General features: G+C 37.5%; 1 protein-coding gene across 1 annotated transcript in view; it reads left to right on the top strand.

The window, feature by feature from the left end:
• The window catches only part of PRDM6 (PR domain containing 6), a 74,927-nt gene extending 61,976 nt beyond the window's left edge, over nucleotides 1-12,951 (top strand). Inside the window, exons 7-8 of the mRNA XM_009321116.1 lie at nucleotides 5,602-5,778; nucleotides 12,837-12,951. Of these exons, the coding sequence (XP_009319391.1) occupies nucleotides 5,602-5,778; nucleotides 12,837-12,951 (292 nt within the window). The remainder of the gene's footprint in view (nucleotides 1-5,601; nucleotides 5,779-12,836) is intronic.
• Nucleotides 12,952-14,293: the final 1,342 nt, after the last annotated feature.

Below are 14,293 nucleotides of genomic sequence, written 5' to 3'. Positions count from 1 at the left end.
ATCTAGGAAATTACTTTAGACTACCTCTTCTGCCTTTGTATTTGTTTTTCAACAACGCTGATTACCTACAGCATGAGGTGCAGGGAAAACATCTTTGAATCTATACAGTAGTCCAATTAATGGACTGAAATTAGAGAAAAGCAGACTACTTGGGGCTTGAGAAATTAAAAAAAAGAAATTACTTTAAAGACATTTAGATTCAGAAAACATCTGAATGAGAGCAGACATTAAAAAAGGCCAAAATATACTTAATTCTGTTAGGCAGTAAGAAAAAAATGGTCCTATTTAACAGGCAGATAATTTAATAAATAAAAATAAATTTAAAAAATCATTAATCGAAAATAGGGAGAATTATTGAATTAGTAATCTACTGTGTTTGTTGCTTTAGATTAAGATTAGGATTTTAATTTAAATTAAAATTAACATTAACTTTAAATTATTTACTGGTTTACTTATAATTTACTTCTCCCTTTCCACCAAGATTTTTTTTAGCTTGTTATATTTTGTGAGGCTTCTCTTCGAACTTAATCGTAATTGGGGTTGGAGTGGGTGTGGGAGGCGAAGATTTAAATCCATCAAGGTTTGAATTGTGGGATTTTCTGAGCCTTTGGGACCTTTTTTAAGCCTTGCCCAGACAGAAGCAGTTTGAGCAACTGTTTCTTGAAGCAGGAGTCAGAAATCTGTTTTCTCTTCTGTTCTGGTTTTGGTTTGGTTTTTTTTCCTCCCCCTGCTGCAGAAATTCCCAACAATCCTATTTGGGGGGTGAGGTGGGGGTGGTGTCCAGAAAGGGGTAACCAAAAGACTTTGATCACAGTGCATCATTTTTAAAGCAATATTTTTAATTTTCTTTTTTTTTTTTAAACAGCAACCACTTTTCTGATAATGACACAGTCTCTTTTAATGACATCTTTCTTCTTTCTCACTATGACCACCAGATTCAGGATGTACTGGTGTTGAGGGAGGGCAGGTGGCTGCAGTTCCCAAGAGCTGTCTGTGGCACATTTTCATATACAACATGTACATCTGTGTGATATATATTCTCATTGATTGCCATGTATTTAAGCTGATAATTTGAGGGAAACCCCACTCTATAAGTGTGTCCGTGGCTGACAGATTGTGGATATTATCTGGCCCTTGCAATTCTTGTTTACTCAAAAGATATTATCATACCCATGTTTTGCTGTAGCACCTCTATATTGAATTGTGGGGTTTTTTTTAAAAACAGGAGCTTGAAGTCTGAAGTTGCCAATTTAATAGATCCTTTTCTCTAAGATCATGGCTCAGCCCATTTTGTGTTTATCTTTTTCTTTATAGGTTCTGTGTCTTTGACCTTTATGTTCTCCCCAAGTCCATTAATCAATTTAAACCTCTCCCAGAACAGACCTAAAAAGAGTGATGTTGTGAGCAAGGGTTGTCTATTTCTGTTTATAGAGTGGCTATGGAATATTGCTCAATTAAAGTAAACACCATGCTGAATTTAATGCTTGTTCTTGCATAATCTTTTCACAAAGGTTTGCAAACTCCCAGAACTCATAGTTGATAACAACAAAGGGTGTACAGAGCAGCACCTCTCCCTGACAGCTTCAGAAGTTTGAAAACACTTCAAGTGCACTAACTTTCTGCTTTTGCTAGTTCCTCCCCAAACATTTGTAAGAGATGAACCCAGAACTCCCAACAGGTCCAGCTCTGCCATCCCCACTGCTGCATGGTACCCAAAGTGTTCCCCATCCCCTGCACAAAGCATGAGCTTTGGTGAGGTTCAATAAGCCTCATAGGGGAACATGGGTTTTGTACTGGTCCTATACATGGTGGTGTTTCACTCAGACAAAATCAGCTACAGAAGTGAGAAAACTGTAAGATGGGAAAAGACATCACAAACCAGCAAAATCATTCAAGAGATCGTCTAAATTAGGGAGCAAAAAGTATCCTTGACTGGTTTAATTTTGAAAATGTAACTTGAAAAACTTGGTAAAGTTCAAAATCTAAATAACTACAAAACCTGAAAACTATTATGTTACAGTTACTCCTTTCTGAATTTCACTTTAAATGGCCTGTGTTCCTATAGTGGGCCATCATATAGTCAGGGACTGTAAGATTAGGGTCTCTAGAAAAAGCTGGTGGACTCTACATGATAGTAAAGCTAGATATAACTGATTGATGGTGCATGGGGTTAATGGCAACAGTGTAATTTTTCTGACAGGAGAATTTGCTTCTAGGTAAGCAGATTTCCTTCCTTTAAGCTCAGACAGGAAGACAGAGAACTAGAAAAATATGTAACTGGGTGTTTAATGAAAAACATTAGAACTGCTTTTGATGGCTGTCAGCACATCATTCTCAACTGCACATTGCACATAGCTGTTATTAAATGTAACTTAAAAACACTATATGAGAAGATTTTGATCAGGCTTGATTTACATCTGGAAGGGCCTACAAGATCCTTTGTAGAAAATGCAATGATGAAGACATTCAAAACTATGTTGTTTCTGGTACATGATAGCTGGAGAACAAATTTTTATAGAAAAATATGTTTCTTCAGATAGTCAGCATGTACTTTGAGGCCCTGGTACACCTGTTTCATCAAACTGATTACTTTCATGCTCGCAAATTTGTCTGTACATCTGCAAAGGAATATTTTAGTTATGTAGGCTTTCACATATGAAGTGACTGACATCCATTTTGTTTGTAGATTAATTTTCTGGAGCATCAACACACATCTGGTCTGTGACACAGCTAGGCTTATATTCACAAAGATACCTCGAAGCTTAAGAAGGTACAATATGTTTTTGGTTATTATAGTGGAAACGAGTTTTTCTGGGCTGGGACTGCATTCAGTCTAGCAGCACATCTTTGAAAATACAGCCTATGAAGACCACCGTTTTTGTCACTATGTCCCTGGTCCTTCTGTCTGCAAACCTCTGCTATGAAGAGGTCACCGTCTTAATTCATTGTCCCAGTGCAGACCAAAGTGATGGCAGAAGACATAACTGCTACATCAAAGACAGCCCTGCTCTGCCTGTGTCAATGTACTCACTGAACCGAGCATTGCTCATGTTCAGTCCTTCTGCACCACTTTCATTTTTTTCTAAAAACAACGTATTGATTTTATTTTCTGCCAAGAAAAATTTCTGAGCACAGTAAAAGGGTTACCAGAGAACAAAATGATAACTTTTATACTTATTGAATTACTTTTTTTTCTCTAGGAAAAAAATAGTAGTATCCAAAAGTTGTCAAAATGTGGCATATTTGAATCTGCAATTGTGCAGATCAGATACAGCATTTTTAAATTGTTACAGTGTTTCAATGCATTTATAGGCTTTCTTTTTAAAATGAGCTTTGTTTAATGTGTGCCAGGTATCTAGCTTGAAAAATTACTTATTCTGCCCATTTTAGTATTAATCAGAATTGCCTATGTATACACTGGAGAAATGCATCCACTGCAAAGAGGAGGGTAACTTCTTTAATGGTTGTTCTCCCAAGATATGGATGAATGGAAAAAATAGTCAAAGTGATCTAACAATAGGTGATCTTTTACAGGGCTCTTTTTCTTGAGCATCAGCCAGTGAAATGTATTCTAAGTACATATATTAATATCCTTTGTAAACAAGAAATTTGTTCTGAGCCAATGTAGGGGGTAAAAACATTTTACTTGGCATCACAATGTTCAGTTATAACTGGTTTGGAATTTTGACTATTTACAGACAAGTTACGGTGTGACTTTTCACAGTATGAAATTAATCACATTGACTGTTAAAAAAATAAAAGATTAATTGGTTTTATATAGTGTTGTATCATTTATTGTGGTAGCTGTTAAAAATAGATAACCAGAGGCTAATAGATGTTAATGGTCCCTTTCACTATTAAAAAATCAATGTTTCTTGGATACAGAATATCTTAATGCGTTCTTTTTGCTTAAAAGTGTTTGATTTGAAAATACCCAAACAAATAAGTCTGCATTCACAAATCATCTTTGTTTTACCAGCACTTGAATTTTCATGTCAAGTTTGATAAATATTTTCTGTGCAAATTAACCGTGCACTTCAAAAAAGGAGAAGACTGGGCATGTTACTACTTGTCTTCCAATAAGAGAAACAGATATTCAGTACTTATTTTTTTCTTAAAATATTATTTTACGTATATTCATGCAATTTTTTAAGGCCATATCATCTAGGTTAAGTAATCTTTCCACAGCTTTTATATATTTCTTTCAAACTTGTTGGAGAGCAGTTAGATTTTCAAATATAAGTAATTAAAATTGTAAGCTATTGAGTTATTGACCAATACTGAGCTATTAATCAAGCTAAAAAATTCTACAATCAGGGTTCAGTGCTCTGAAGCACTGTAAAATAATAGTATTTGTGTTCAGTGATGCAAGTAGCCACAATTAAGCAGTTCACTTGACAAATGAGATAGTTCGCTTTATTTTGCACTTAATTGAATTGTACATGCTTGGTCACCGTTGTCTCCTTCCCTTTAGTTTTGGTTTCTAGCCATTTAAACATACACATTTATTAAAGAGAGGGCAATTAAGTTGGTGTTGGCCATTGGCTCTAGAAATGCAGACATCAAGAGCTGTGCCTTAAAATGTTGTGCAGGGTAAAAATTGTTAATAACCCTCTAGAACAATTCTTAATTTTCTTAACAAAAAATCTGATGAGCATGTAGGACTGTCACTAACTTAAATCAAATGTGAAAATTAAAAAAAAAACCTGTAAGATGTTGATATTAAATCACTTTAACCAAACTGAAACATATAGACACTGTTTTTTCACATTTTATTTTAGTTAGCATTTAGTATTTGCATTTCAGCAGTCCTGTCTCACCTTGATGTCTTGTATCTTTTTCTTTCTATGTTTGCAGTCTGTTATGATTCTGAATTTGTAACATCTCAGTCAGTTTTGTTTGTTTGTTATGCTTGTTTTTAACAAACTGTGGTGTTGAAAACCTAAGTTCTGGGTTTCATATCAAGATCACAAGAAAGGCATTTTTAGTCTGGATGAGAGAAATGTGTTAATTAAATGCAAATATTTTCAGCAGCAGTAAGAAAATAGAAAGGTAATTGTAACATGGTGGTTATTTTTTCCAATGTCTCTCATTGCAAAAGGTGATCTCAAAAAACCTAGAATTCTCCGAAGCAATACGAAGTATTTAATTGCAAACAGTCACAGAATCCACCTAGGTTATAGGTATAACAATCCAACATGTATTTGTAGGTAAGACTGTAGCTGACACCAACAGACAGAGGATTTTGTCAGTCTCTTAGCTCTGATGTGTGAGGAGTTTTTTGTGACTAAGGAGTACCACATCGAGCTTGGGAGAAATAAGGCAGGCATACGACGTGTAGTGCAGGCTCACTGGCTTGCTGAATTATGTTTTGTGTGGCATGATGCCCATAGACTCTCAGTCAATTCCTTGCACAAGCATTTCACATTTGCTAAAGCCGTCATGAAGTTTTGGGTATGTGTCTCCCAGGAAGGCCCCAGAGAAGTGCACCTGCAGTTCTCTTTGGAAGTTACTGGGAAGACCAGATGTTCCTGCCCATATGGTTTCCCATTCACGGCAACAGAAAGCACTGACGGCACGGTGTTTCTCTTTCCATTGCAGGCCCTACCAGTGTGGTCACTGCTCCCAGTCTTTCTCCCAACCTTCAGAGCTGAGGAACCATGTAGTTACGCACTCCAGCGACAGGCCTTTCAAGTGTGGCTACTGCGGTCGTGCCTTTGCTGGTGCCACAACACTCAACAATCACATCCGGACACACACTGGGGAAAAGCCCTTCAAGTAAGTACTTGCAGCCAGCAGCCTTTGCCAGCTGAGATTAGAGAGGGACATGTATCGCTGCTATTCACGAGCATCACCGGTCTGTACCAGCACATGGCAGAGGTTCCCTTGAAAGCCAAGGTCAGACCTCCAGATAAATCTGTTAGTGGTGTGGCTAAAATCAGGATTAAACCAGGCGTGGTTTTGGGTGCCTTGCAAGCCCTGAGCAATTTTCTGTCTTCTGATGAGAACTTGATTGTTTTGATTAAATGACAAGCTGCTGCCAGAGAACCATAGCTGAAAATACACTCAAGACTGGGACAGGCTATGCTGTAAGAACATTAATATGATTCTTTGATGTCTATATGCTGAGGTAGATGGAGCGTCACATAAAAGCTAATTTGGATCTGGTTAAATATGAGGGAGAAATATGCATCTTTTTTAGTCTCAGAATCACTGCACAGGAAATGCAACTCTGGCTTGTGGCATAAGTTTGGTAAGATAATAAATAAATATAATAAATAATAATAGAATAAAAATAATAATAAATTGATAGTGTTCAGCTGTCCAAGATGTAAGAAAAAAAAAGAAGTCACTTGGTCAAGATGGTTTTTAATTAAACAGACTCTGCTTATTTCTGCAGTTTCTGTTTACTGAAATTAAAGCCAAGCACGCACCTGAGTTTCAGAAATTTTCCCTCTACACTCACCTCCAGCCATAGCACAGCTGATCCAGGTTGATTTTTACCTTCTGTTGTGCAAGACTCCACCTACATAACAGGAGGTGTTCTCCAAGACAGAATACACATTTTCCGTATTTGTGTCTGTGTCTTTGCTGAACTGACAGGCACAAATTTTATGGATATTGTACCTGGAACAATCTCACTTTGGAAGAAAAATAATGTATTTATATCAATGTATAATGTGTTGATATCACTTCTTTTGGAAGCTACCTGATGTTCCTAGGATGAATGGGTATAAGCGTAGAAGAAGGTGTGTGTCTCTCCCAGTTCTCCAAAGACTGTCTGTCCTCCCTCTGCTTTTCTCCATTTGTCTTTCTTTTCTACTTTTGCTGTACTGTGCTCTTGGTCTGGTTAATGTAAGAGAGCTCAGCCATGGGGCCTGTCAGAACCCCTCATAACAAGCTTGGTAGAGATACCGGTAGAGATGCTTTCCCTCCATATATGGTTGAAAGGAAGCATGGCCTCCATGCATGTCTCTGCTGGGGGCAAGAGGACAGCACCAGGAACCAAATACTGCATATCCAGTACAGAAGAGCTTGCATACCAGAAATCATGGCTGGGATAGTGTTGTAGGTGGCAAAACATGGAAACGCAGAGCATCTAAACATCAACTCCTCTAGAGACAGTCTCTTGAATGCTCAGAGCCCATAGAAAGTGAGCCAAAAATAGTGTGAGCAATCAGATTGATTTTATCTAGTTGCTGTGTAAATAGATTTTAGTAATTAATGGAAGAGGTTTCCGGGTCAAAATGGAAAATAGATTTCTTTTAATGTTAAGGTGTTACTTATGTGTAACCTTGTTGACTCCACTTAATTTTTTTCCTTAACATCCTGTTTTTGTCATGTTTTCAATAGATCTGCTATTTTGCCCCATTTAGAGTCATTATTTTTCACCTTTTGTTTAGTAATTTTTTTCTCCTTTTCCAAAATGGTCTTGACTACAGCACAATTTCATTTTTGAAAGGACTTAATGTTATGTACTACAATTAAGCAGTGGTCTGGGATTTGTTTGTTTGTTTTGCCCTGCTTATGCTGAAGTATTTAAGTATTCCGGGATTATCTGCCCATTCTTAAAGGTGCAGGGCAGAGCAACAAAAAATGTGGATGCTTTGTACTGCTTCTTTATGATGTATGGCATAATTTTATTCTTGTAAGATTTTTATTTAGTTTCTTCCTTAAGCTCAAGAAACAGTAGTACCAATTTCTCTCTGGAAGTCTTGTTTGACTATATGCAGTAAGCTGACTAGTAATTTCACATGAAGCTAAAACTGGAGCTGCAGATCTTCGCATCCCTGCTAGTCAGATAAGGGGACACATATGCCCTGATCCTGCAAGCTGTTCAAAAGGGCAGATTTACCTCCCATGCAGGACTGCTTGCATTTGAGAGAGGAGGGACAGAAAACTTATCCAGAAATTGGTCCACCCTCTCTGCTGGGGGAAAAAGAGATAGCTGCAGCTCATCTTGATGTCTCATCAGCTTTTAGATCCCCCTTTGAAAAGGAGGGGTCCAAGACCTGGTATTAAGTAAGCTTAGGAACAAACCTCAACAAACTCTGGTAAACAAGAACCGTAAATGGGACAAACAAGATTTCTGTCTCTTGATCATGCAATTTATTTTTTAAATACTTGTTTACAAAGGGATTTTGAGTGTACACTTATGAAAAAATGTGCAAAAAAGAAAAGTCCATTGAGATGGGGTTTCTGTACCTCAAAAAAGTCTCTATTTGTGGTAATGTACATATTTCTGTTGAATAGTATTTTTACTATTAGCAAGAACAACCGTGCACAGATAGTGCTAAATAACAGGCATAATTTTAAAGGTATTACTAAGTTCAATTTCATAAGTAAAAATGGGCAGTCAGCTGGACAGTTAACTTGCTTCTACTGTGAATGCAATCTCACTATTTCTAATGCAGTAAGGCAGTTATGTTTGTAAGTGGTATTTGGACAAATTACAGTGTGCATGGATTAAGCAGGCAGTGTCAGACACTAAGTGCATGTTTGTATGCATATTATTTTCAGAAGGTGGTTTTAAAAACAGTGAACATAAAGTGACAGTATTTTAAGATATTTCAAATTAATTGTTATTTAAGATGAAGTCTATGATTGGTTAAAAAGCTTTTTCTGTGAGAAGGCGCTTTCTTTGTAGGTCCTAGGTAACTTTGGATGTATGGTGGAAGACTTTTCTATTTGCTTTTCATTACAGATAACAATGCTAAGTGAGGTTATCTGTAGTCAAAGCTTTAGCTGCATTGCCTGGACTGCAGGTCCAGTTAGAAGGGATTTCTTTTCATGTCATCACAAGCTATCAAGTCAGCCTCACCACTGTAAAGTTTTTGTGTATTCTTATCTTACTGAAGTCTCCACTATGGCTGCTACTCTGGGAACAAATCTCTTAAGCAAATTAAAAGGAGGAGAAAAAGGAAAATAATTGGCCATCCCCATTTTCTTACATTCTTCCCCCCCAGTCTCTTCCATTTCAGCAAAATCAAGATTAGTTAAGGGACTTGCCTGCAGAATCAGGGTTATGCAAACATCTAATATTCAGGAGTCAACCAAAAAGAATTGGAGGAAAGATTCTTTCAGATTGGGATAACCCAGGTATTTTTCATTGTTTATTACCGAAATGCAAAACTGGGGAACATTAATTTCAGGTTGAATATAGATGTTGTACTTGCAGTGACATTTCAGCTTTGACCTGTTTTGGTTTTTTTTTTAACCCTTTCAAATTATTTTAAAATTTAGTGTTAAATGCAGTTCTTGAATGAAATCTTAAAATGTATATTTTGAAAATATCAAATGAAGATATTTTTTCCTAAAATAAACCTTCAGCATTTTCTTCACCCAAAGCCTTTCACAGAGGTTGACATAAATTTGGGAATTAAACCAATCCTGTCTATAATCCTCAATGTCAATGTTTTGAAAGCACTGTGAAGCAAACAAGCAGACCAGTGACAACGAGGGCTATCTAAGCAAACTCAGAAAACCCAGTACCTCAGAAATATCCAAAATGCATTGATATTCATATTGTTTGTGAATTTAAGAACTATTTTGTTTACCACCCCCACCCAAGCAAATCACACAGGGAAACCTTGTGGTAGAATGAAGTCTTGTGTTTGATGAGGTTGAATGTTGAAGTACATCATTACTCCTTACAATTAAAATGAAGACACGGACACACTGTAAAAAAAGACAACATAGATCCAGTTTTCACTGATGGCATCTAATTGTGTGAGGACTTTTAAATTGCTTCTTTGGATCTACATTGTGTCAGGCTGTTTAAATTGCTCTCAAATTCCATCAGATGGCTTAAGTGGAAATTAAGTGGTCTCTCAGTTAATAAGTATCATTATTGCCAATATTTGTATCTACACTTGAGGCTTAACCAAAAATTTGGTGTATGTCTAATAGCCAGGCTTGGACTCAGCCCCATGGTTACTTTGTGAGTGGTCACAGGAGAGGTGGACTCTTTTTCCTTTCTGACTGTTTGGGCTACTGTTCAACATTCCAACAAAACATTAAACATGTGTGGCTTGTAGTATAGAAACACGCACACAAAAACATGCTCACCAGTCTCATAGACATAGGTCATTGCAATGGTTATTCTGCTATGACAGCCTAGGAAAGGATGGTTGACAGAGGGAAAGAATACATTATAATTAAAAAGAAAAAATATTCCTGCTTTTCCTCCCATTCCTACCTACCATGAGATAGTTACGCTGACTGCTGTGACACTATTATCTTCACCTTTCCTATCAGTTTGTATCCGGCAACAACTTCTCTGGACCGCATTAAAAAGAGGAGTCAGGGGCCTAATACAGGTCCCTGCCTGTAAGCCAGGTACTTATATATCCAAAACTATAGTCCTGAAACACCATCCACACCCTTTGCAAGTGCCTAGAAAATACTAGGCACCTTGGGTACTATCTGAAGGTTACTCGGGTACATGAGAAAGCCAGGGGATTTAGATGCTTTGCTAAAGCCTTTATTCTGACTTTTGCCCAAGGACTGTATAGTGCAAACAGCACAGCCTGACCAGCAGCAACACGTGGCACCCACATCCCTCCTGTCCAAAGAGCAGATACTTGTAGCAAGAGATTTATTCTTCTCTGGTCTCTCTTCAGCATCCTTCTTTCCTGCGTCTGTATGAAAGTGTCCCAGAACAGCCTGTAGCTAGGAAGTTAGAGCACTCTCACAGCAGAAAGCGGCTTGTGGATAAAAGATGGGAACTTGCATTTTAAAGGAATACAGTGGGCTTTGCTCTATGCTTTCAAGAGCAGTGCAAGGTGCTGAGTGAACGCGGCGCTCAGGTCTAGCCTCCCAGGCAAGCTCCAGAAAGGGTAAAGAGGTCTGCCACAGCTTCATGCCCAGGGGTTTTAATGAGTAACTAACTGTCTTTTAATCACCTTATAGTCTTTCTCTGATTCACACATGGCCCCTAGGCATCCTGATATAGTATATTTGATTTATTTGGCCAGGCACTTAGAAGTCAGGTGTTGTCACACCTGATTTTGTAGGTTATTTTGCAACTGTACCACTTATAGCTTGGTTAGGCAAGGATCCAAGCCTCCTATTACTCAGCAAGCAAAGCGCTTGTCTTTGTAGACGTCAAAATAACAAAACTATCAAGTTCAAGTAGATGGCAATATCTCATACAGACTAAGTTAACTCCCCAGCCTTAAAATTGATTCTAATGCCTCTGTGATGGATATATATATATATGTATATAAAAATAATACAATAATTTGCAAGTTTGTCAGGCGATGAAAGGTAGTATATTTTGACACACTAATCCAGTAACTAATCAGTTTTCTAATAAACAATCAGCAGTACACTAATGTGTCATCAGCACTTCAGGAGCTCTGGAGAGTGGATGATCTGCACATAGACGTTAATGAATACCCCAAAAATCATTAAGTAATCAATACTTCTGAGTTATTTTCATTGAGCTGATAGGTCTGATACATTAAAGCTGACATTTTACATTTGTCAAGATCACAGTGCAGTTTTTAACAGTGGAACAGGCTGCTAAAAATATTCCATGAAAGACAATCAAAGAAACACAACTTAAAAAGTGTTGACATTTTAGATTGGTACAGTGGCTTGGATGAATGAGTCTGTAATGTCTGTGCTAAATGTTCCTGAAGCAGAACTTTCTTACTAAAAATTACTAATGTGAAGAACATTCCACAATTATGCATATGTGTATCTTTCTTTTCTCTTTTTTTTTTTTGTAAGCAGCTATATCAGTGACAGTTCACTTTCTATCATTCACATCAGTGAAGAGGGAAAGATGAATATGAATTAGCTGAGCTCTTTGTTTTCCTCACTTCTCCTTTGAAGGTGAAGAATTCATCGTAGTGATGCTTTTATGATAATCTTCTTTGAAGATAAAACATCACACAGCACCATTAAATCAAAGGTGGCTTTTGGAGCAAGCGCCATACAAGAAGAATCTGCTGCATCTGTATTTGCAACTCATCAAACACCCCTATCTAGTGTTCAGAATGCAAATTAAGAGGGCAGTATTTGGGAGATTAAATACAATAGATTCTCTTTCAGAGCAGGGATAGGGGATTCATTGCAAGCTAGCAATAACCCCCATACTATACCTTCCGAAATTCAATGGCTTTGTTAATTTGTTCACATGTTATTTTTGTTGCAGATTATGGTTCTCTAAAGAGAGGACAGGGTAGAAAGAGAGACAACATAAAAGACAGTGAAGCAAACACTGGTGACTGTTATGAGTTCTTGCTCAACCCACAGATTTCTCAAATAATGTGGATGTTTTCAGATAATTAAGTAAGCACTAACTCTATGTGCCTATTTAAAATGAACCCCACTGCATGGTCAGATCAGAAAAACAAGGAGTTTTCTCTTGTTCTAGCACTGAACAATTATTGCTTTGCGATTTCCTCCAATAGGCAATTGTGGATTTTAAATTAGCAGAAGGTGAAATTCTATTTGTCATCAATTTCTCCTAGGGGTTACAGAGCAGAAAACTGCAGACAAGCTGCTTCTTTGATGGCTCACTCCTAAAAATCTCTTTTTGTTCTTTATCTATTTGAACTGACAGTGATCAGAGCTACAGCAGGACAGGCCTCTCTGGAGAAATCACCTTCCCCCTGTCTATTGACAGATTCCTCTGTTCTGAATCAGACAGGCCTTGTCCCATCATAGGCATCAAGGCCTTGGAAGTAGCCACCAATTAAACCTCTTGAGCCAGTAAAATCTGAAGCCACTTTTGAGTGTCTGTTCTGATTAGGCAGGATGAGACAAAGCCCATCACCCCCCCAGAGCAGCTCCCTGGTCTCAATTTTCTCTCTTGCCTTCACCAGGTGCGAGAGGTGTGAGAGGAGCTTCACACAAGCCACCCAGCTGAGTCGACACCAGAGGATGCCCAATGAGTGCAAGCCAATAACAGAGAGCACAGAATCAATTGAAGTGGATTAACTGATTGACTGGTTGGAATTAAACTGCAAGGAAAGTCATGATTAAATGTCACGGACACTTAAGCAAAACCAAAGATTTCCTCTGAGCAACTTTCAATCAGTCCCAGAAAACCAAAAGCAGTAATAAAATAAGTAAGATGTTAAGAGATATTGATCCTGGCGTGGAAGTGAGACCAGGAAAGAGATTATTTATTTATGACTAGGGATGAGTCTTATTTCAATTGACAAGTTACTTGGGACTGTTAACATTTCAAGTCCCGCCATGTATTGCTTTAATTCTAAAAGCCTTTATAATTGTTATTTAATGCCAAAGTGAGGAATCTCAAGGGTTCTTCTGCCCATAGTTATGACTGAGAATGCACATGGACTTATTGTTGCACCTTTTTTTGTAGCATGACTCAAAGAACCCAGATATAATCCATACATTTGGCTGGGCTGGACTAAGTTGATCTTGACGTGGCTATAATAGAAATTGCCGTGTGGGATGGGAAGTGATCAAGAGCTATATCTGGGTCAGTGTCAGCCTCCTCAGACCAAAGGGCATTTCATTTCCACAGTCTCATGCCTCACACTGTGTGCACTTTTTCATGCAAGTAGTTTCATTCAATAGCATTGCGTTGGCATAGATATTCTGGAAAAAAAAGAAAAAAAAAAAAAGAAAGTTGTGTATCTGCAAATATACTTTATATAAAGAAGCCAGTAGGAAAACTATGTTAAACTAATAGAGCTTTCAAATTCAGTCTAATAGCTATGGAAGACCGAGACAGTAGAAAGTATTTTAAACGTTTAAGATTCCTGTCTATGTGTAAATTGTATTATGAGGAGCAAAAAACCAAGATGATGTTTTTTGTTTGGGTGATTGATTTAATGGCTTGCTGATTTCTAGGAAAACTGATCAGAAATCCAAGCTGTAGTCCACTGATATTTTTACTCTGTTGGTTTGGATCAAATCGAAAATGCTCCTGCATTAGATGAAACTGTCAACATACTTGGGCTGAGCTTCAAAACAAAAGCTAAATCTGAACTCAGATATTTTGTAAATGGCTTGGAGGCTTCATAGTATTCACTTCATGGAAATTTGCCTGGTGAATGAAAGCAAGCCAACTATTCCCAACATCAATGTAAAAAGCTCAGATGTCATTACATTGGTTCAATTTAACAATTTCCATATTGGCTTTTTTCAAGCTTTTATCTTTGATGTATTTCAGATTTCATGGTTTTGTCTAATCAAAGAATGGTTTTCACTTTTAGAGACCAGCAGTGTTTGTTTATATATCGATTGTCTCGATGCTAGAGCTGTAGTTTGATAAAAATGTAAAAAAAAAAAAAGCCAAAAAAAACAA

This window comes from Pygoscelis adeliae, unplaced genomic scaffold (assembly GCF_000699105.1).
Source record: "Pygoscelis adeliae isolate BGI_AS28 unplaced genomic scaffold, ASM69910v1 Scaffold83, whole genome shotgun sequence".
NCBI classification, from domain to species: Eukaryota; Metazoa; Chordata; class Aves; order Sphenisciformes; family Spheniscidae; genus Pygoscelis; species Pygoscelis adeliae.
The sequence above is the reverse complement of the archived record's forward strand: the minus strand, read 5'-3'. Positions and strand labels throughout refer to the sequence as shown.